The 24,199-nt window shown below is 41.3% G+C and overlaps 1 protein-coding gene across 1 annotated transcript in view; it reads left to right on the forward strand.

Moving 5' to 3' along the window:
* The window catches only part of LOC111954991 (superkiller complex protein 2-like), a 35,484-nt gene that overhangs the window by 6,072 nt on the left and 5,213 nt on the right, over positions 1 to 24,199 (forward strand). Inside the window, exons 14-27 of the mRNA XM_023974992.2 lie at positions 2,824 to 2,970; positions 3,393 to 3,489; positions 6,525 to 6,737; positions 6,965 to 7,075; positions 7,247 to 7,358; positions 8,948 to 9,066; positions 11,433 to 11,564; positions 12,059 to 12,196; positions 12,424 to 12,528; positions 12,655 to 12,790; positions 14,773 to 14,899; positions 15,332 to 15,542; positions 19,218 to 19,328; positions 22,824 to 23,042. Coding sequence (XP_023830760.1) covers positions 2,824 to 2,970; positions 3,393 to 3,489; positions 6,525 to 6,737; positions 6,965 to 7,075; positions 7,247 to 7,358; positions 8,948 to 9,066; positions 11,433 to 11,564; positions 12,059 to 12,196; positions 12,424 to 12,528; positions 12,655 to 12,790; positions 14,773 to 14,899; positions 15,332 to 15,542; positions 19,218 to 19,328; positions 22,824 to 23,042 — 1,978 coding nt within the window. The remainder of the gene's footprint in view (positions 1 to 2,823; positions 2,971 to 3,392; positions 3,490 to 6,524; positions 6,738 to 6,964; positions 7,076 to 7,246; positions 7,359 to 8,947; positions 9,067 to 11,432; positions 11,565 to 12,058; positions 12,197 to 12,423; positions 12,529 to 12,654; positions 12,791 to 14,772; positions 14,900 to 15,331; positions 15,543 to 19,217; positions 19,329 to 22,823; positions 23,043 to 24,199) is intronic.

The following is a 24,199-nucleotide window of genomic DNA, read 5'->3' on the forward strand; positions in this document are numbered from 1 at the left end:
AAAATCGAGCACACAGCCATGCAATCTACATAGACAAACATGTGCAGTAGAATGGCCTTACTGAAGAGCTCAGTGACTTTCAACGTTGCACCGTCATAGAATGCCACCTATCCAACAAGTCAGTTTGGCAAATTTCTGTCCTGCTAGAGCTGCCCCGGTCAACTGCTAGAGCTGCCCCGGTCAACTGAAGTGCTGTTATTGTGAAGTGGAAACGACTAAGAGCAACAACGGCTCAGCCGCAAAGTGGTAGGCCATACAAATCAAAATCAAATCCAATTTTATTGGTCAAATACACGTTTAGCAGATGTTATTGCGGGTGTAGTGAAATGCTTGTGTTTCTAGCTCCAAGAGTGCAGTAATATCTAACAAGTAATATCTAACAATTTCACAACAATACACACAAATCTAAAGTAAAGGAATGGAATTAAGAATATATTAATATTTGGAAGAGCAATGCCAGAGCGGCATAGACTAAAATACTGTAGAATAGAACATAATACAGTATACACTACCGTTCAAAAGTTTGGGGTCACTTAGAAATGTCCTTGTTTTTGAAAGAAAAGCAAATTTGTTGTCCATTTAAAATAACATAAAATTGGTCAGAAATACAGTGTAGACATTGTTCATTTTGTGAATGACTATTGGAGCTGGAAATGGCAGATTTTTAATGGAATATCTACATAGGCGTACAGAGGCCCATTATCAGCAACCATCACTGTTATTTTAATGGACAAAAAATATGCTTTTCTTTCAAAAACAAGGACATTTCTAAGTGACCCCAAACTTTTGAATGGTAGTGTATACATAGAGATGAGTAATGCAAAATATGTAAACATTATTAAAGTGACTAGTGTTCCATTATTAGAGTGGCCATTGATTTCAAGTCTATGTATATAGGGCAGCAGTCTCTAAGGTCCTAGTGATGGCTATTTAACAGTCTGATGGCCTTGAGATAGAAGCAGTTTTTTAGTCTCGGTCCCAGCTTTGATGCACCTGTACTGACCTCGCCTTCTGGATGGTAGCGGGGTGAACATGCAGTGGCTCGGGTGGTTGTTGTCCTTGATGATCTTTTTTGCCTTTGTGACATCGGGTGCTGTAGGTGTCCTGGAGGGCAGGTAGTTTGCCCCCGGTGATGCGTTGGGCAGACCGCACCACCCTGTGAGGAGCCCTGTGATTGCGGGCGGTGCAGTTGTCGTACCAGGCGGTGATACACCCCGACAGGATACTCTCAATTGTGCATCTGTAAAAGTATGAGGGTTTTAGGTGCCAAGCCAAGTTTCTTCAGCCTTCTGTTGCGCCTTCTTCACCACAATGTCTGTGTGGGTGGACCATTTCAGTTTGTCAGTGATATGTATGCTGAGGAACTTGCTTTCCACCTTCTCCACTGCGGCCCCGTCGATGTGGATAGGGGGGTGCTCCCTCTGCTGTTTCCTGAAGTCCACGATCAGCTCCTTTATTTTGTTGACGTTGAGTGAGAGGTTATTTTCCTGGCACCACACTCCCAGAGCCTATAGGGAGGAGGTGAGGGCCATGTCGTCATTGTTGGTAAACAGACCTACTACTGTTGTGTCGTCTGCAAACTTGATGATTGAGTTGGAGGCGTGCGTGGCCACGCAGTCAAAGGTGAACAGGGAGTACAGGAGGGGGCTGAGCACACTCCCTTGTTGGGCCCCTGTGTTGAGCTCACAGAATGGGACCGCTGAAGTGCATAGCGCGTAAAAATCTTCTTTCCAAACTGCCTCTGGAAGCAACGTCAGCACAAGAACTGTTCGTCGGGAGCTTCATGAAATGGGTTTCTATGGCCGAGCAGCCACACACAAGCCTAAGATCATCATGCGCAATTCCAAGCGTCGGCTGGAGTGGCGTAAAGCTCGCCACCATTGGACTTTGAAGCAGTGGAAATGCGTTCTCTGGATTGATGAATCACGCTTGACATTCTGGCAGTCCAACAGATGAATCTGTGTTTGGCGGATGCCGGGAGAACGCTACCTGCCCCAATGCATAATGCCATCTGTAAAGTTTGGTGAGGAGGAATAATAGCCTGAACCATGAAAAACAGCCCCAGACCAAGCCCCTTAGTTCCAGTGAATGGAAATCTTAACGCTACAGAATACAATGACATTCTAGACAATTCTGTGCTTCCAACTTTGTGGCAACAGTTTGGGGAAGGCCCTTCCCTGTTTCAGCATGACAATGCCCCCGTGCACAAAGCGAGGTCCATACAGAATTGTTTTGTTGAGATCGGTGTGGAAGAAGTTGACTAGCCTGCACAGAGCCCTGACCTCAACCCCATCGAACACCTTTGGGATGAATTGGAATGCCGAGCCAGGCCTAATCACCCACAACATCAGAGCCCGACCTCACTAATGCTCTTGTGGCTGAATGTTCCAACATCTAGTGGAAAGCTATTCCAGAAGAGTGGAGGATGTTATAGCAGCAAAGGGGGGACCAATTCCATATTAATGCCCATGATTTTGGAATGAGATGTTCAACGAACAGGTGTCCACTTTTGGTCATGTAGTGTATGTTGGGAAAGACACTGTTAAACCATGCATGTTTTCGTGAGTACATGACCTACTGAGTCTAAAACTAGGGCCCAGAGTTTTTCCTATCTCTAGGACCCAGAGTATTTGTTGGTCAAGTCATGTGGTTAGAAAAAACTCCTGACCCTAGTTAAAGTACAGTAATAGCCGTTGCTATGGTCACAGTATGGAGCATGTATAGTGTGTGTTGTGGTTGGCCTGTAGTCTATGAATGGAATGATGTCTTTGAGTTGTGTACGGATGCTTTAGTTTCTCCACTCCCTTCCTATCTCCTCTCCAGGCGCATTAAAAAGAAGCACATCTATGTGATCAGCACAGCGAAGAGACCTGTGCCTCTGGAGCACTACCTGTACACAGGCAACAGCACCAAGACCCAGAAGGAGATGTTCCTACTGCTGGACCCTTCGGGCAACTTCCAAACCAAAGGGTAAGTACACGCGCACCCACACACACACACCTGGCCTCATAACAGCTTGGATGGTAATCCGAAAATTATCGATACCGACCGAACCGACAATTTATCCAGGACGTTTTACTGATATCGATAATAAAGATAAGTAGCCTTTTACTAGAGGAATGTGATGTTTGAAAGGAAATGTCTGCTACTATTGCTAACAGGACAATTGATAGCCACTGCATTCAAAGTAGTAGCAGTAGTAGTTTCAAAGGTAATATAAAAAAGGAACTGGTGCACATTAATGTTGTAAACTTATCGTTCAATTGATCATTATCGTGATAATCAGTCAATATATAGTGATATGGCTTTTTGTCCATATCGCCCAGCTCTAGTTGTCATGGAGAGTAATGTAGTGATCACTTTTTAATGTTGGTGGCTTCTTTGTTTTTAAGGTACTATGCTGCTATAGATGCCAAGAAGGAACGCACCAGTAAACACGCACAGTCCTTTGGGACGAAAAATTCATCTCAGAACACTACACCTAATCAGGTACAGAATATCWTCCCTACTCTCTCTGGGCTCTATTTTAACAAACCTAACACAATGGTAAATATAAGAGCTGGCAGTAGCACTATAGGTTTGGTGGTGTGTCAGAAATATTGTTGCTATTTTCACAACCGTAATTGTGGGCGCAGTTCCTTGCGGTGGCGCGAAACGGCTGKGTTTTGACGAGTAAACAAGTTGTAGGTGTGTCGAGGCTTGCCCGCTCACTGGTCAATCAGAACGTGCTTCATGGCTAAATATGTGGTTGCTTCAAGTTTTTTTTAATATCACCTTTATTTCACTAGGCAAGTCAAAAGTTAAATAAAGGTCAAATAAAAACATGTGGCCACCAGTGTCCTTAAAACCAGGACGGTGAATCATTCTAATAAGTTTGCTTATTTTTCGTTTAATTTTATTAAAACCAGTCTGTTTTTTAATTATATTATAAAATCGGCAGGATAAAAAAGACACAACACATTGCTGTTGAACCAGCCTGCTTTTAAAGTAGGCCATGGGTACGGGCTTGGGTTTTGAACATATGAAACGGAAAACAAGCAATTGTTACAGGAAAATAATTTCTAAATACAATGTTCACCGGTATTCACAGAGGTTCTCATCTGTCTTCTCATGATGGACATGGACACATGTAGCCTTCATCAAGGAGGGGGTTTTACACACGTCTGAAATGGAGCTGTATGGCTCAAATAATGTAGGCCTACCTACAATACATACAGTTCATTCAGAAAGTATTCAGAACCCTTGACATTTTCCACATTTTGTTACGTTACAGCCTTATTCAAAAAAAAAAAATTGTTTAAATATTTTTTCCATTATCAATTTACACACAATACATACCCCATAATGACAAAGCAGAACAGGTTTTTAGAATTTTTTGCAAAATTATTACAAATAAAAAACATACCTCATTTACATACAGTACCAGCCAAAAGTTTGGACACACCTATTCATTCCAGGGTTTTTCTTTATTTGTACTATTTTCTACATTGTAAAATAATAGTGAAGACATTATGCACTGCTCTGATTTGAGCCTGCTTCCTCCATCTTTGAATTCAAATTCAATTAAAATCTTCTCCATCACATACTGCCCCTTTCGTTTTAGGCTACGTTTCTTTTAAGGTTGCATAAATCATAAAATGTGTCATAAATAATTTAACTTATGCAATGTAGGGAGGGATGTTGAGACATACAGTACCAGTCAAAAGTTTGGACACACCTACTCATTCCAGGGTTTTTCTTTATTTTTACTATGTTCTACATTGTAGAAAATTAGTGAAGACAACAAAACTATGAAATAACACCTATGGAATCATGTAGTAACCAAAAAAGTGCTAAACAAATCAATATATATTTTATATTTKAGTTTCTTCAAAGTAGCAACCCTTTGCCTTGATGACAGCTTTGCACACTCTTGGCATTCTCTCAACCAGCTTCATGAGGAATGCTTTTCCAACAGTCTTGAAAGATTTCCCACATATGCTGAGCACTGGTTGGCTGCTTTTCCTTCACTCTGCGGTCCAACTCATCCCAAACCATCTCAATTGGGTTGAGGTCGGGTGATTGTGGAGGCCAGGTCATCTGATGCAGCACTCCTTCATTCTCATCTTGGTCAAATAGCCCTTACACAGCCTGGAGGTGTGTTTTGGGTTATTGTCCTGTTGAAAAACAAATGATAGTCCCACTAAGCGCAAACCAGATGGGATGGTGTATCGCTGCAGAATGCTGTGGTAGCCATGTTGGTTAAGTGTGCCTTGAATTCTAAAGAAATCGCTGACAATGTCACCAGCAAAGCAGCCCCACATCTCCTCCTCCATGGTTCACGGTGGGAACCACACATGCGGAGATCATCCGTTCACCTACTCTGCCTCAAATTTGGAGTCATCAGACCAAAGGACAGATTTCCACCGTTCTAATGTCCATTGCTCGTGTTTCTTGGCCCAAGCAAGTCTCTTCTTCTTCTAGGTGTCCTTTAGTAGTGGTTTCTTTGCAGCAATTCGACCATGAAGACCTGATTCACTCAGTCCCTCTAAACAGTTGATGTTGAGATGTGTCTGTTACTGGAACACTGTGAAGCATTTATTTGGGCTGCAATCTGAGGTGCAGTTAACTCTAATGAACTTATCCTTTGCAGCAGAGGTAACTCTGGGTGTGTGTAGATTGATGAGGGAAAAAAACTATTGAATTCATTTTAGAATAAGGCTGTAATGTAACAATCCTTTCCGTATGCACTGTAGATTGAAAGGGAATGTCAGCTCACAGTTTTGCTCCCCTGAAACTTTATGTTTAAAAARAGCTTTTGTGATTTAAGATTCATTTCCAAGCAGTCTCACGAGCCAAACCATTTAGCGACAGTCTTGACTATTTGGCGATTGCAATGGGTAGGACCCCCAAAACAATTGCCTTCATTGAGAGCAGTTGAGGCTATATTGGTTTTTAATCAAATAAAATGAAATTGGGAGAAGAAAAAATATATATTTTTAAATACGAAGTATACAGGCAACGAAAGCACATTACTCTTGTTCCATGTGCAAATGGGCAGTGTGCTTCACAGCTAGATAAGCTGCCTCTGCTGTCAAAATTCATGCCATAACCAACCTCGTTACCGCTTAAACCAGCTTTTGGTGGTTCTTAAACATCCCTACCAGCACTGCCTGCAATTAGCACTTTGGCACTCAAATATTTCCACCCCTCCCATCTGAGCAAAAGTGAGCTGATTTAAAGACAGGTAAATTACCAATCCTTGTGCAAGTTTGAAAATAAAAGAGAGCTGGCTTTAACAGGTCRAAATTGCCAATGAACATACGTTTGACACTAGCACCGCCTTAATGCCAGCCGAACATAGAGCCCTCTCTCTCTGTCTCCTTYACCCTCTCTGTCACTCATCCCCATCGTAGGACTTCTGCCAGTCTTTGAACATCTTCTCTACTTTGCCAGTTCTCCATGGGCCATCTTCTCCCTGTATCATTTCTTTACTCTTTCCCTCTCGCCATTTTCTCACCCCTCTCTCCATCTCTCTCCACCAGGACCGGGCAGTGTGGCTTTCCCTCCTCCACTTCCTGTCCCAGCGCCAGCAGACCCCCGTGGTGGCGTTCACCTTCTCCAGGACGCGCTGCGACGACAATGCCCGCTCTCTAACCTCCATGGACCTCACCAGCTCGGTGGAGAAGAGCGAGATCCACTCCTTCTTCCAGAAGAGCCTGAGACGCCTCAGGGGAGGGGACCGCCAGCTGCCCCAGGTAGGGTGCACTCTGGCTGGGGCCTGTTGTCTGGGAGAACTAAGACCTGCCTATCATGTTCTATTGTTCCTTGGAAAATGTTTCATGCAACCATCAGCAATGCAATGAAATCGGCTCACAGGACTGCGGAATTATTCATTCCATATTATAGCCAATTRTAGCACGTAGATTGAACTTTTGGACATATACCCTAGGAGTTGTTGTTACAAACTCCTCCTATGTTGTAGATCCTGTTGATCAGGGACCTACTGAAGAGGGGTATCGGTGTGCATCACAGTGGCATCCTGCCAATCATGAAGGAGGTCATTGAGATGCTGTTCTCGCGGGGGCTAGTAAAGGTGAATCTTATTGGTCCGTTTTTGGAATCAGTGTGACAATTTGTGAATATCTTGAAATGACATGTCTGATTATTAGTCCCAACTTACCTACCTATGTCATCAACTCAAAATGTGTTTMAAGTGCGTTTAACAAAGTCTTAACACACTTTACAATAAACGTGTCTCCCTCAGGTTCTGTTTGCCACTGAGACGTTTGCTATGGGAGTGAACATGCCTGCGAGGACAGTGGTGTTTGACAGCATACGGAAACACGATGGCACCGGCTTCAGAAACCTGCTACCTGGTACGCTCTCTTCCCCCCTCACACGTTTATATACACAACATTAAGGGWGTAATGGTACCCGTATTAGTACCGAACCATTCGGTACGGGGACCTCTTCGGTCTACACGGTAAACCCGGAATAAAATTATAATACAAATAAACTCACTAGGCCTATAGGCTATGCCGATGCTGCTTTATAAGTCTCTTGAGTTTTTTTTATTTATTTMACCTTTATTTAACCAGGTAGGTGGTAATTAAAGCAACTTCAGCCTATGTGCGAGTTGTAATCAAAATTCAAATCTTAATTTGGCTCATTTCAAACGGTCCTTTTGCGAGGGGCAGCCGGGATCTAGTTCTTTACTATGGTGMGTGGTGGGGTCGATTAACCAGGAGGATTCTTCTCCATTGTTACAATCTCCAGTTTGGGAACATTTTGGCTTCCCAGTAGATTACAGTGGCGATGGACAGAGAGAGTATGTCTCCACTGCTCAACGAGAATAACCTATGCAGCTGCCAACACCTCAAACATGTTGACACATTTACGCCGACATCACCCCAGTATTCCTACCACCGGAACAGGTGGGAAACACAAAAAGAACAACACAACTTTGTCTCCCCTCTGCATTCAAGCAGCCCTTCGGCAGCTGATTCTGACCAGGCCCCCCAAAAATAAAAGGTAACATTATGTTTATAGCCACGGACATGCGCCCATTGTCGGTGGTTGAGAAGAATAGGGAGGTTCAGCACCTTGTGAAAGTGCTCGAGCCACGTAACGAACTACACCCTCTCACACCCGTTTCAGCAAACAGGTAGTACCACCTCTAAATAAGCAAGCTAAAGGTGTCAATGAAGTTGTCAATGAATTTGCCAATACACCCTGTGTTGCGCTTACTACAGATGGATGGCAGTCCAGGTCTACAGAGAGCTACTTAACAGTAACAGCCCATCACATTTCTGCGGAACGGGGAATGAGAAGTACCGTGCCACAGACACGCCCCCTTTATGAGTCACACAAGTGCGCATATTTTCCTCTTTGTTAGAAAACATTCTAGCATAGGCCAATACAATGTTTGAGCCATGTTTACATGTTGATTTCACACAGATATTGCACTTTATTTTTGTGTTGTTGTTGTTGTTGAGTGATCTTGTGTTTTCATTTAAGAAAATATAACGTGTTGGTATTCAAAAATCAACTCCATTTTCCTGCTGTACTGAAACCGAACCATGACTGCAATACCTACCAAACCATGGTGAAACGTTACAACCGTACTTAACATCCTTTTCATTCTCTCTCTCTCTTTCGCTCTCTCTCGCTCTCTCTCGCTCTCTCTCTGTCAGTCTGACTTTTTCTGTCTGTGTCTGTCTCTCTGCCTGCCTCTGTCGGTCTGATAGAAAAGCAGAGCATGATGCTTACAGGCAGTATTTTAATCTGATGTCACTTCAATCTCTCTCTCGCTTTCTCTCTGATATTTGAGTGGGAAGGAGAAAATAGAATGGATGTTTTTCTACATGTTTAAGAGCTCTTAGTTCCGTATGACTAACCTCTTTGCCGCTGTCGCTCTCTCTCTCTTTCTGTCGCTCTCTCTCTTCTCGCTCTCGCTCTCTCTCAGGTGAGTATATCCAGATGGCTGGTAGGGCGGGTAGGAGAGGTCTGGACGCCACAGGCACTGTCATCATCCTCTGCAAGTCAGGGGTACATGACATGGGGGACCTAAATGTCATGATGCTGGTAAGGCTTCCATCAGAATGTACTGTTGTCTTCCATTCAATACCACTACATCAGTGGACCACTGGTGGTCTGTGATACATTTTTTTAAATGTATTTTTGTGATGAAGTTTATATAATTTTTTKGGTTGACAGGACAAACCAACACAAACAGACATTGAACACATACACATGTATCCCCCCCCATCCCCCTCCCCTTCCCACCCCCCTTCCCACCTGCAGGACCTGGTTACTTGAGTGCATATATCAAAGTACTGATTTTAAACTGTTGAGTGTTGTAGTCCACATGCTAATATTTTCAGATTTTGCACCATGCGGTCGAGAGATTGACAGTTTAAGTTGTGCAATGTCCATGAATGAGGAAATCCGTTGCTGATGTGGCAGAATGTGTGGGGCTTGCCATCGTAAGGCAACCATTCTCTTGGCTGCTGTTAAGCCKGCAAGCCAAATCCTTCTTTGCCTGTACGTTAGGTTCAGCGAAGTCATCATTAAGCAGTAGCACATTGGGAAGACTGGGGATGGATTTAGACAAAAATAATGATGAAGCCACAGATTTGCCAAAAGGAGGAAAAAACCATACAGACGGGGGTTGAATTTATGTTCATCTGAAAAAGAGTCTCATAACTCGTGTGCCAAATTGTAGTGGGGTGATTTGGTGATTTTGTGTTTCTTGATGAGAATGTTAATGTTGGACCTGACGGTGCTCCAGTTAACATCTACTGTTGGTATATCTTAGTTCTGTTTTGAATTGATTGGTGATATGTTGCTTTGAGCAGGAATATATATCCTTTGGTGAAGACTATGCCCTAACTTGCCTTTGCTGTTAATATAAGATACTTGATTTGAACCCCTTGGTACTCTGTAAGCACATAGAGCAGAAGGAAGCTGCAAAAAATATATACAATTTAAGAACCAGGTAGATCGTCATTCTTTTTCAGGTCTATTTTTATTAGATTTTTTCTTCCAAAAAGGAAAGATAAGGGAATATCTCGTCAGTTGTACAACTGAATGCATTCAGCTGAAATCTGTCTTCCGTATTTAACCCAACGTCTCTGAATAAGAGAGGCTGCCTTAAYCGAAGTCCACGTCATCGGTGCCCTGGGAGTAGTTGTTGCTGAGTTTTAACTGCCTTGCTCAAGGGCTGAACAGCAGATTTTCCCACCTTGCTGGCTTGGAGATTCGTGACTGTTCGATTACTGGCCCAATACTCTTYTTAAACACTAAGCTACCTGCCACAGTTGGGAGTATTAATGATTTTTTACTTTTCGCAATACAAATTGTTTAATAAACATCCATCTGTAATAATAGGCCTTTAATTAATCTCTTACATTCACATATCAAACTGATTTTAAATTTGACCGCAAAAATATTTTTTGTTWAAAAAAAATTGACACTGATATGGTGGTCCCCGGAAAGAAACATTTTGGGAATAGCTGCACTACGTCAGTCACTTCGTTTATACAAGGGTATTACTTGGCTTACATTTCCCAAGGGTGAGGGGATGGCTCATATAATTAAAAAGGGATTGCTATTCTACTAAGGATAATAAAAATCCCATATTTCGTATTTAAATCCGAAATCCCTCAACAGTTTCCATCAAGCTCGCCCTGTAAGTGCTCCTCCATTGTACAGAACATAGGCTACACACCAATTGGCATCCTATGCCCTATGTAGCGCACTACTTTTGACTGGGGCCCATAGGGAACTGGTCAAAAGTAGTGCCCTATGTAGGTTTTGGGAATAGGTTACCATTTGGGAAACAGCCATTCACTGCTCCTCTAGGTTTGCTGCACGCTAGCTTGTACAGTATAAACAAGTGCCTCATTAAACTCTCAAGGGACTTATTTTAAACCAACCTCTTTAATGTGGGGCTTTGGAGTGGACTATTTCCTTCCTGAATTGATCCTCCTGTTGCTAGATCAAGGATATGAAAATCCTCTAAACTGTTCTGTAGAAAACATGATTATATCTCCCTATCACTCTCTCGCTGCCAACTGCCATCGTGGATCAATTGTTGGATCAATTGTTTTAGCCTTATGCTAACAGTCATTTGCTCGATAGCAGCGGTAACTAATCGCTAACTGTTACTGTACAACTATGGCCCCGAGTTTTTCCTGATCAGATCATCTGGAAAGAATGTAGGGCTCTCTTTAAGTTGTTTGCTTTGCTAAATGCTAACTGTAACTGTCTATATGATTAAGAAATGCTCAACTTCATCCTCCGTACCTCCACCCTGTGTGTTCTAGCACTAACCTTTCTCAATCAACATTGAAAGGTTCCTGCTCCATTACCTCCATTTCTTATTCTTTTTCGTGTGTACAACATAGTAGCGACATGAATTTCAATGACACTTCTTCTTTGCCGTCAAGGGGAAGCCCACAGTGCTGCAGTCCCAGTTCAGGCTGACCTACACCATGATCCTCAACCTGCTGCGTGTGGAAGCCCTCCGAGTCACCGACATGATGAGGAGGAGCTTCTCTGAGAGCCACAGAGACACACAGGTACTGTACTACATTACCCACAAGCACTTGGGACAAAATTCTAGAGATAATGGATAACAGTTGAGGACTACCAGTTTAAAAAGAAAATGTGACTACATTTAAAAACAAAATGGAGATCAGCTTTAATATTGCAGATAGATTGTGGCTTCCATCAATGTAATTGTCTGCATCATTTCCAATCCCCCGTATATTTTTTTGTAAATATAGAATATGGAATTCGAGCTCCTTTATCAAAGGTCCATTCAGCTTTTGATGGCAGGAGTCAGAACAGGAATATTGTCCGTAATATACATATTTGACATCACATCTATTTATGCTTACTGATGATCTACATTCATTTACATTCCTTTAGATCTTCCTACATAAAGTCTCTCTCCAACCTGCGTTTGTATGTATTTGTGTGTGTTTATCAGAGGGGTAAAAGCAGAAGACAAATTCCCAGCGCATATGAACTAATAATAAAAGTATATCTTATATTTTCGTCCTTCTCTCAGGCCCATGAGCAGCAGATTGGTCAGTTGAAACAGACCCTGTCCTCTCTCCCTCCTCTGGACACGGAGGGTCAGCTGTCTGACCTACTGCCGTACTACTACACTGTCACTGAGCTACGCCTCACCGCTGAGGCGCTGCAGGTACACACACAACATACTGTAAAGRCACACACATGCACAAAGACACACACGTGCCCACAGACAGACACTCACTTATGTATAACACACACTATCTTAAAACACTCAAGCTCAAACCACATCACAAAACAACTGAATATAATTGAAGGTGCAAAAGTGTCATAATTATTATATATATWTWTTTTTAAACATCACTAAGATTTGTTAATTGTCCGTCTGTCATCTTTCAGTGTGCTGTTCTGGGRTCTGTGAATGGGTTGAAAGCTCTTTCCGTGGGACGAGTGGTAGTGGTCAACAACAAACAGCACTTCAACGCCCTCGGAGTCATCCTACAGGTGTGTGTGTGTGTTTTAAAAAAAATGTTTAACATTTTTTTATAGGTGACAAAGCCATGTAATGCAGTTATCATTCTCCTTTCTCACTCCTCCTCTCGTCCTTCATTTCTTTAATTTCTCTCCCAGGTTTCCAGTGACTCAGTGAATCGTACGTTTACTGCTCTCATCATCTGTGAGAAAGGCAACGAGGAGGGAGGAGGGGACAGCCCCAACGGCAGTGCCTTCCCCCACCTCTACAACACTGCCCTCTTTACACCTGAAGGTCAGTTCATGCGCACATATTTATGCACACACACACACACACACACACACACACACACACACACACACTGATTGATGCTCAACCTCTCCTATTAGCGACGAACAGTACAAGTCAAACGTTTGGACACACTTACTCATTCCAGGATTTTTCTTWGTTTTTTTAAACTATTTTCTACATAGTGAAGACCAAATAATGAAGACCATAAAAGTGTTAAACAAATCAAAATGTATTTTATGTTTGAGTTTCTTCAAAGTAGCCATCCTTTGCCTTGATGACAGCTTTGCACACTCTTGGCATTCTCTCAACCAGCTTCATGAGGAATGCTTTTCCAACAGTCTTGAAGGAGTTCCCACGTATGCTGAGCACTTGTTGGCTGCTTTTCCTTCACTCTGCGGTCCAACTCATCCCAAACCATCTCAATTGGGTTGAGGTCAGGTGATTGTGGAGGCCAGGTCATCTGATGCAGCACTCCATCACTCTCCTTCTTGGTCAAATAGCCCTTATACAGCCTGGAGGTGTGTTTTGGGTCATTGTCCTGTTGAAAAACAAATGATAGTCCCACTAAGCGCAAACCAGATGGGATGGCAGATCGTGGCAGAATACTGTTGTAGCCATGCTGGTTAAGTTTGCCTTGTATTCTAAATAAATCACTTACAGTGTCACCAGCAAAGCACCATCACAGGGCGGAAGGTAGAGCATTGGGTCAGAGTGGTTAGAGCATTGGGACAGTATCCGAAAGGTAAAAATCTGTTGTTCTGCCCTTGCACTGTTCCCCGGTAGGCCGTCATTGTAAATAAGAATTTGTTTTTAACTGACTTGCCTAGTTAAATAAAGGTTCAAAAAAAATCACACCTCCTCCTCCATGCTTCACAGTGGGAACCACACATGCGGAGATCATCTGTTCACCTACTCTGCGTCTCACAAAGACATGGCGGTTGGAACCAAAAATCTCACATTTGGACTCATAAAAACAAAGGACAGATTTCCACCGGTCTGATGTCYATTGCTCGTGTTTCTTGGCCTAAGCAAGTCTCTTCTTCTTATTGGTGTCCTTTAGTAGTGGTTTCCTTGCAGAAATTCGACCATGAAAGCCTGATTCATGTAGTCTCTTCTGAACAGTTGATGTTGAGATGTGTCTGTTACTTGAACTCTGTGAAGCATTTATTTGGGCTGCAATCTGAGGTGCAGTTAACGCTAATGAACTTATCCTCTGCAGCAGAGGTAACTCTGGGTCTTTCTTTCCTGTGGCGGTCCTCATGAGAGCCAGTTTCATCAAAGCCCATTAAGGTTTTTGCGACTGCACTTGAAGAAATGTTCAAAGTTCTTAACATTTTCCGTATTGACTGACCTTCATGTTTTAACGTAATGATGGACTGTCATTTCTCTTTGCTTATTTGAGCTGTTCTTGCCATAATATGGACTTGGTCTTTTACCAAATAGGGATATCTTCTGTATACCACCCCTATCTTGTCACAACACAACTGATTGGCTCAAACGCATTAAGAAGGAAAGAAATTCCACAAATTAACTTTTAACAAGGCACACCTGTTAATTGAAATGCATTCCAGGTGACCACCTCATGAAGCTGGTTGAGAGAATGCCAAGAGTGTCCAAAGCTGTCATCAAGGCAAAGGGTGGCTACTTTGAAGAATTTCAAATATAAAATATATTTTGATTTGTTTAACCTTTTCTTGTTTACTGGAGGATTCCATATGTGTTATTTCATAGTTTTGATGTCTTGACTATTATTCTACAATGTATAAATTAGTAAAAATAAAGACAAACCCTTGAATGAGTAGGTGTGTCCAAACTTTTGACTGGTACTGTACACATTTACCAATAAAGACACACACCGCTGCCTCAACACACACACGGCTATTTGAACACACACAGAAACATGCTAACACTCCCTAACAAGTTCACACAAGCTTAAACTGAATAACCCACAACGATTGTGTACGCTCTGTATGATCCGTGGCTAGGTCCCTGCAGTCACACGGTCCAGAAGCTGAAGCTACAGGACGTCTCAGCCATCACAGTCAAGACCCTGAAGGTGATCCCTGACCGAATCATCGACAACTACAACAAGAGGCAGCAGCTTCGCTTCAGGTGTGTGTGTTAGTATGAGAGTGGGACACTGTGTGTGTGTGTGTGTGTGTTGTGTGTGTGGTGTGTGTGTGTGTTGTGTGTGTGTGTGGTGTGTGTGTGTGTGTGTGTGTGTGTGTGTGTGTGTGTGTGTGTGTGTGTGTGTGTGTGCGCATTAATGCATTAATGCATTATTATGTAGCGTGGTAGTATGTTTCAGCCTTTTTGCACATTATTGCTCCCCTGAGCCAACACAACCATGTTTATCTAGGCAAATGAGGTGTTGATATGTGTTATGTCATCATGACCACTCAAGTGTCTATCCATCTACCTTCTTCTATTGAATAGCACTCTACATTTCATTGAATGCACAGAAAAAAGAGCCACCTCTATTGAGTCTATTTCCATCTTTCTCTCCTTCCTTCCATCCTTTCTCCCTCGCTCCATTTCTCACAGGCTCGATCCTCCGGGTCAAGCCATCTCCACGGCAACCCAGGAACTCCTGCGATTGGCGGAGGCCAACCCAGGCGGGGCGATGACCCTTGACCCAGTGAACGACTTCCAGCTGAAGAGTGTGGATGTGGTGGAGGGCACCTTGAGGCTGCGCGTGCTGCAGGACAGCCTCAAAGACTTCAGCTGCATCCACTCACCCACCTTCTCAGAACAGGTGTGTGTGTGCGTAACTGTGTGCGTGCATGTTTATTTTTTCATTATTATTAACCCCTCCACCACCACCCTCTTCGGAGGACAAATATCTTCGTTTTTTTACAGCTTTTTTGCAACATATACATTTTACATACATGGTACTKTTATATAAAACAGTCGCATAACAATAATACATTACTAAACATAAGCTCTTTAATCCCGCCCCTCAGCCACTCTCAGCCCATCACACCTATCACCATAGACCACCTTCGTTTGGTGTCCATGTGCCATATTTTTTAATTGTGCTGTGATGTTTTACATCATTTTTTTTACCTTTCTAATCGTATAGTATCCACATATTCTGAGCTAAAGATGAAAACCTTTCCTACGAGTATTATTATATTATTTATTGACTGACTATGGCTTTCCAAATTGCCCAACACTGCTATTTGTGTGATTTTGTTTTATTTGAAAATATACATTTTTTAACCATTCCTGAACCTGTGACCAGAAACAAGCTACATTGGGACAATACCAGAATAAATGATCTATTGATTCTGTCTCTTCGCAGCAAAATGTTGTATGTCCCATATATATAGCATTCTGTTGGTGGCAAGAATTTTAAATAATAATTTAAATAGAACAACTGTTAAGTGTTGAATCAAGTGTAGTTTTTTGTACCAGTTCATAAACATWAAAAATCTCTTCACATCTAATTTGCAACCTGTATGGCGCAGCTGTCAACATTTCTGTCCTCAAATGAAACTGGTATATTTTTCTATTTATACCAGTTCCTTTCAGCCAATTTGTGTTTTTAGTATATGACAGGCAAACAAGTTCCCTTCCTTCTCCCTTTTCCACTTGCCTCCTCCATTTTTGTGGTAGTGCTACAATCAGTTGGTTGTAAATTTGGATTGAGCAGATATTCCCATATATTTTCGATAACTCCATTTCTATTCATAATATCATTAATAAAAAAAAAATCATAAATAATCTCCATAAAGCCTGGGATCGAACCCGGGTCTGTAGTGAACGCCTTAGACTTCTGCGCCACTCGGGAGGYCCTGTAAAATATTTCTGATTATTGTACAGCCCGAGAAGATATGATCTATACAGGCTCTGGATTTACGAAAACCGTTTGTGTGTGTGTCCCTTCCAAACACTGTCCTGACATTGCAGTAATGATGTTGGAGCAATATAATGAACAGAGACATGTCTGACAGACTGTCTCCACACACCTGCGTCCTCCTCTGTCTGCCTCTCTTTCCCTCTATCGTTTCCACTTCATTCTCTCTCCCTTCTTTCTTCAATCTATAGCCCAGGGCCCGTATTAACAAAGGGTCTCAGAGTAGGAATGTTGATATAGGATCCCTTCTTGAATTTGATTACATGGACAGGGTGGACCTGATCCTATATCAACACTCCTACTCTGAGACTCTTTCTGAATACAAGCCCTGGCCTCTTTCTATACTGATTTCTCATAGTAATTACATCGGACTGTAATTTATTTGGGMYKGCACTAAGCATTGTAAAACTAAGCCTTGTTAGATATTTCCCTGCCTTGTTCAGTGGCCAACTCAGTGGCCTTGTGGTTAGTGTCAGCCCTGAGATTAGAAGGTTGGGAGTTTGATCCCCAGCCAAGTCATAACAAAGACAGTAAAAATGCGATCCGCTGCGTYTCTGYTTGGCACTCAGCATTAAGGAGATCGATTGGGGGTATGGCCATGCGTTAGAGTAGCAAAGTACCTGTACATTAAGCTGCATCACGCTACGGAACCAGAAGATTGTCTCCTGCTCCTATGAGCCGTTCTGGCTCACACAAACCAAGGCTTGTTTATGTCTACTGCCTTGTTCCAGGATAAGGATGAGATGAGAACAGCAGAGCAGGGGAGTTCTATAATTACTTGTGTAGGCAGTGCAGAGTCACACATCAMCACTGTCTGTCTCACTGAGGCGATACATTAGGACTGTATATCATTAGATCCATCGCTCAGTCAGACAGTAGCCTATGTGCTACTTCTGCTGGACTCTAATTTCTTTGGGAGGTAGTGATAGTGTTTGTGAGCTATCTTCTCTTTAATGGCATGCAGTGTCCAAAGTGGGTATTTTATAAGGAGGTGAGATGGTTGTATGTGATGTAGTTATTTAGAACTCCTGTCTTTGTGTCACATATATATTACTTGTAAAACAAAATCTTTCTCTAAACAATTGTATTAGTATACAATATAATTTTTAGATTATCTGTAGTATACAATATAGCTCAGTATTTTGTATTATTTATTTTATAGTCTTTTTTGCTCATCTTTATCAAAGGGTCCAATAATTGAAGTGCATTCGGAAAGTATTTAGACCCCTTGACTTTTTTAAACATTTTGTTACGTTACAGCCTTATTCTAAAATGTATTAAATTGCTTTTTTTCCTCATCAATCTACACACAGTCCCACATTTTGACAAAGCAAAAACAGGTTTTTAGATTTTTTTTGCAAATGTATATAAAAAAACAACTATCACATTTACATAGATATTCAGACCCTTTACTCAGTACTTTGTTAAAGCACCTTTGGCAGCGATTACAACCTCGAGTCTTCTTGGGTATGACACTACAAGCTTAGCACACCTGTATTTGGGGAGTTTCTCCCATTCTTCTCTGCAGATCCYCTCAAGCTCTGTCAGGTTGGATGGGGAACGTCGCTGCAYAGCTATTTTCAGGTCGCTCCAGAGATATTAGATCTCTCTGTATTTTTCTCCGTTCGTCTTTCCCTCGATCCTGACTAGTCTCCCAGTGCCTCAGTCCCTGCGGCTGAAAAACATCCCAACAGCATGATGCAATTCTTTCGACCTCATGGCTTGGTTTTTGCTCTGACATCTGTCAACTGTGGGACCTTATATAGACAGGTTTGTGCCTTTCCAAATCATGTTCAATCAATTTAATTTACCCCAGGTGGACTCCAATCAAGTTGTAGAAACATCTCAAGGATGATCAATGGAAACAGGATGCACCTGAGCTCAATTTCGAGTCTCATAGCGAAGGGTCTGAATACTTATGTAAATAAGGTATTTCTGTTTTTTGTTTTTTTATAAATTTAGAAAAACCTGTTTTCGCTTTGTCATTATGGGGTATTGTGTGTAGATTGATGAGGAAATAAATGAATTTGATCCATTTTTGGATAAACCTGTAACGTAACAAAATTAGGAAAAAGTCAAGGGGTCTGAATACTTTCTGAATTCAAAATATGTGCGAGTGATAGCCTACATCCATGTACAACCTTGTCTCTACAGTAAATGTACAGTGGGGCAAAAAAGTATTTAGTCAGCCACCAATTGTGCAAGTTCTCCCACTTAAAAAGATGAGAGAGGCCTGTAATTTTCATCATAGGTACACTTCAACTATGACAGACAAAATTAGGGGAAAAAATCCAGAAAATCACATTGTAGGATTTTTTATGAATTTATTTGCAAATTATGGTGGAAAATAAGTATTTAATCTTTTTAAGTGGGAGAACTTGCACAATTGGTGGCTGACTAAATACTTTTTTGCCCCACTATGTTAAACGAGGTGAAATTGCTGTACAATCTATGTGATCAAATGGTTGCACTATATAGGAAGTAATTCTACAGACCTTTTCTATTACTGTTCAGAGTGCATAGATAAAGTGATTGTCTATAATAGCCATGTTGACCTCTTTCTTCTGTCAGTTTCTGCGGGTGAAGGAGAGAATTTGTGTTCAGGAGGAGCTGGACAAACTGCTCTTCCTCATCTCAGACCAGTCCCTGTCTCTACTGCCAGAGTACCACCAGAGAATCAAGGTATGTCTGACTCCCGTTATCTTAGTGCACATGTAATATTAAACTCAAAACTTTTCATAGAGTAGCTTTCTTCCAAGGTTCCTACCATCTAGGGAGTTTTTCCTAGCCTCTGCATTGCTTGTTCCTTGGGGTTTTAGGCCGGGTATCTGTAAAGCACTTTTTATTTTTTTTCAACTGCTGATGTAAAATTACATTTGTTTTAACTAGTTCATACACATGCAGGCCTCTAAATAAATAAAACAATTGTTGGTAGCACTGGTGTGCCCAACTTTAAAAAGTTAAGAGCACATAACAAAATTGATTAAGGTTAAAGCATATTAATTCTAGCTACTTCTGAAGCACGCTGTGCTCTAGAAACTAATATGTAACCCCGTAAATACATTTGYTTATTATAAAAAGCTAAAATGTTGATGCAAATACCTGTCATTGAAATGAGTCATTTGTGGAATATTAGGTTTCTACATGATGTAAAAGCACTATTTTCCTATTGAGATGAATTGCATTAAATTGTACACTGTTTCTTTAAGAGCGTTGAGTTTATGATGACAACATTGCAAGAGATCTGACATTCATTCATTGTTAWGATCATTGATCTCCTGAAGAACCTATCTCTTTTCTATCTGTGCCCCCAAATGTTTGGATATACTGGTAAAGTTACCAGGTTGTTAGCTAGCTAGCTAGCTAGCTAATGAGGTAACAAACATGACTGAACAAGGTGTAAAACAAAATGGTTAATGGCCCGCGAATAGTTTTAGAGCGGTTCGCAGCATGGTTTATGAATATAAAACGCAGGCCCCCAATCCTCGACTTGAAAAAAATACRTCTCTTCGTTCAGTAATGCTTAAAAATGTACCTTCAACCTATCTCTAACGTAAAGCCTACACGTCAGATCATGACGTTGAGTTCAAATACATTTTTACCTGACCAAATTATTAGATGGCCTGCAAAAAAATGTTTTTTTTTACGCACTGCAAAAATGTGTGTGAACCAGAAAGAGGCTCTCTCCTCCTCACTATCTATTGTTCATGTAGTGAGGAATTACTATCTTCAGCAGTGGAGGCTCCTCAGAGGAGGAAGGGGAGGACCATCCTCCTCAGTGAATTTCATAAGTAAAAATACTAGAGGTCAACCGATTATGATTTCAACGCCGATACCGATACCGATTCATTGGGGGACCAAAAAAAGCCGATATCGATTAATCTGCAGATTTTTATATATATATATATTTGTAATAATGACAATTACAACAATACTGAATGAACACTTTTATTTTAACTTAATACATAAATAATAATCTATTTAGTCTCAAATAAATAATGAAACATGTATTGGTTTAAATATGCAAAACACAGTGATGGAGAAGAAAGTATAAGTGCAATATGTGCCATGTAAAAAAGCAACGTTTAAGTTCCTGCTCAGAACATGAGAACATAGAAGCTGGTGGTTCCTTTTTAACATGAGTCTTCAATATTCCCAGTTAGAAGTTTAGGTTGTAGTTTTATTTAGGAATTATAGGACTATTTCTCTCTCTACCATTTGTATTTCATCATACCTTTGACTATTGGATGTTCTTTAGGCACTATAGTTTGCCAGCCTAATCTCGGGAGTTTGATCAAGCATTGCTAAGAGCTTGCTGGCAGACGCAGTAAAGTGCTGTTTGAATGAATGCTTACGAGCCTGCTGCTGCTACCACCGCTCAGTCAGACTGCTCTATCAATATCAAATCATAGCTTAATTATAATATAACAACAACAGCCTCTAGGTCATTATATGGTCAAATCCGGAAACTATAATTTCGAAAACAAAACGTTTATTCTTTCAGTGAAATACGGAACCGTTCCGTATTTTATCGAATGGGTGGCATCCATAATCTACAAATCATTGGCTGTTACATTGCACAACCTTCAATGTTATATCATAATTATGTAAAATTCTGGCAAATTAATTACGGTCTTTGTTAGGAAGAAATGGTCTTCACACAGTTCTCAAGGAGCCAGGCGACCCAAACTGCTGCATATACCCCGACTCTGCTTGCACAGAACGCAAGAGAAGTGACACAATTTCCCTAGTTAATATTGCCTGCTAACATGAATTTCTTTTAAATATGCAGGTTTAAAAAATTTATACTTGTGTATTGATTTTAAGAAAGGCATTGATGTTTATGGTTAGGTACATTGGTGCAACGACAGTGCTTTTTTCGTGAATGCGCTTGTTAAATCATCACCCGTTTGGCGAAGTAGGCTGTGATTAGATGATAATCAGTGCGGTGCCTGTTAATTTATTTGCAACGCAGGACAAGCTAGTTAAACTAGTAATATAACATCAAAAATGTGTAGTTAACTAGTGATTATGTTAAGATTAATTTATTTTTTATAATATAAGTTTAACGCTACCTAGCAACTTAGCTTGGCTCCTTGCTTCACTCGCGTAACAGGTGGTCAGGCTGCCACGCAGTCTCCTCATGAAGTGCAATGTAATCGGCCATGATCGGTGTCCAAAAATGCAGATTACCAATTGTTGTGAAGAATTGAAATCGGCCCTAATTAATCAGCCATGCCGATTAATCGGTCGACCTTTAAAAAATACTGAAACAATAGTTGTTCTTTTTGTATAAAACTATACTAAATATGATCACATGTCACCAAATAATTGATTAAAACACACCGACAGCTGATTTGTTGTGCACTGAAGTCCACAAGCGACGGGAAAGGTGAGAGGAGGAGAGCGTGTAGATGCAAGAAGGAATTATGTGATAATGCTGTTTGTATGTGRCTGCTATGAAAGTGAACTGTGTTTGCGTGTGATCAGGGGTTTATTCATTCTGTTCTGTTGGAAAAGATTTTCATAAATGGAAGCAAACGGGGATGAACATACCTGAATTTGTTCATTAAAAACTCCCAAACTTAAGCATGGCAACCCTCATGCCTCTATTGTAACTAATGCTTAATAATATAACTAATGATTTAATCATGTTTAAAGCTCAGAAATCCAAACCTATCAGCGGTATTGAATGTGTCACTGTTTGTCAACTTCATTACTCTAATTTTCCTCAGCACATGTGCACTTACGTTGTAAACTTTCATTCATAGGCTAGGTTGTAGAAACCTCATGATGGGTATTCGGAAAATTTGAGTATCATGTAGTAGCCTTAACCTATCGATGTTACATTGAGTTGGGTGAATGGAATATGAATGGCAGTCATCCAATATGCTGTAATAGAAATAAGGCCATGCTCAGAATTTTTTAAATCATTCTCATCTTAAACGGTAGCGTCCGCCACTGGTCTTCAGAGATGTTTTATAACTTATCTGCATATAATTGTTGTCTGGGGCTCAAAAATCAGTAGTAGCAGTATGCAAATCAGGGAGCCATATAAACAACTTTTTCACTGATGGGATTCGGTTCCCAACGTTCACCAAAAATATGTTTAAATAGAGCCTTTAGTATGCGAACGAAACATCACTGTGTAAAAAAGGCATTATCCCCCATCCCCAGGTGCTCCAATCCCTGCAGTACGTGGACAGTAGTGGTGCGGTGCAGCTGAAGGGCAGGGTGGCCTGCCAGATCAGTAGCCATGAGCTGCTTCTCACAGAGCTACTGTTTGAGAACGCCCTGAGCCCCCTGGCCCCTGAGGAGAGCGCCGCCCTACTGTCCTGTCTGGTCTTTCAACAGAAGACCCAGGTGGAGCCTCACATCAGCAACACACTGAAGGAGGTATGGGGGACTGGGKGCAGGTGGGAGGGTTGGGGGAGAGGGGTGGGAGGATGAGAATGTGTGAGAATCTCAATTGCATTTCCTTGATTCTTTGGGTCCTCTCTTCTTGCCTCTTTCTCGAAACCCATTGGATGACAAGGTCAGAGGTCCCTCCCCTCTRACCTTGTCATCCAATGGGTTTTAAGAAGGAGGCGAGGAGAGAGGATGCAAGGAATCAGGGAAATGCAATTGTGATTCTCCCTGTGCGTGTGCTGCGGGGGTAGAATGTGCTTTGTTGATGTCTACTTGGGAAGAGTTGAGGTTACACTTTTTGTGTGTTTGTGTCTGTCCCCTATGTGTTATAGTTGTGAAGGTTGTGCAACAACCTCAACAGGTCATTACATATAGACAGGATACAGTACATACATATAGACAGGATACCGTACATACATATAGACAGGATACAGTACATACATATAGACAGGATACAGTACCATAACATATAGACAGGAACAATACAAGACAGGTCGACACATGATACCCGACAAGGATACAGTACATACATATAGACAGGATACAGTAACATCATATAGACAGGATACAGTACATACATATAGACAGGATACAGTACATACATAGGATAGAGACAGGATACAGTACACAGCATACATGCAATATAGACAGCACAGTAATACATATACAGATACAATAGCAATATAGACAGGATACAGTACATCACATATGAGACAGGATACAGTACAGACAGGGTCATATAGACAGGATCACCGTACATACATATAGACAGATACATACATACATTATAGACAGGATACAGTACATGCATATAGACAGGATACAGTAATGCATATAGACAGATACAGTACAGCATATAGACAGATACCGTACATACATACAGTGGGGAGAACAAGTATTGATACACTGCCAATTTTGCAGTTTCCTACTTACAAAGCATGTAAGGTCTGTAATTTTTGTCATAGGTACACTCAACTGTGAGAAGACGGAATCTAAAACAAAATCCATAAAATCACATTGTATGATTTTTAAGTAATTAATTTGCATTTTATGGCATGACATAAGTATTTGATACATCAGAAAAGCAGAACTTAATATTGGTACCAGAAACATTTGTTTGCAATTAACAGAGATCATACGTTCCT

This window comes from Salvelinus sp. IW2-2015, linkage group LG30 (assembly GCF_002910315.2).
Source record: "Salvelinus sp. IW2-2015 linkage group LG30, ASM291031v2, whole genome shotgun sequence".
Taxonomy (NCBI): Eukaryota; Metazoa; Chordata; class Actinopteri; order Salmoniformes; family Salmonidae; genus Salvelinus; species Salvelinus sp. IW2-2015.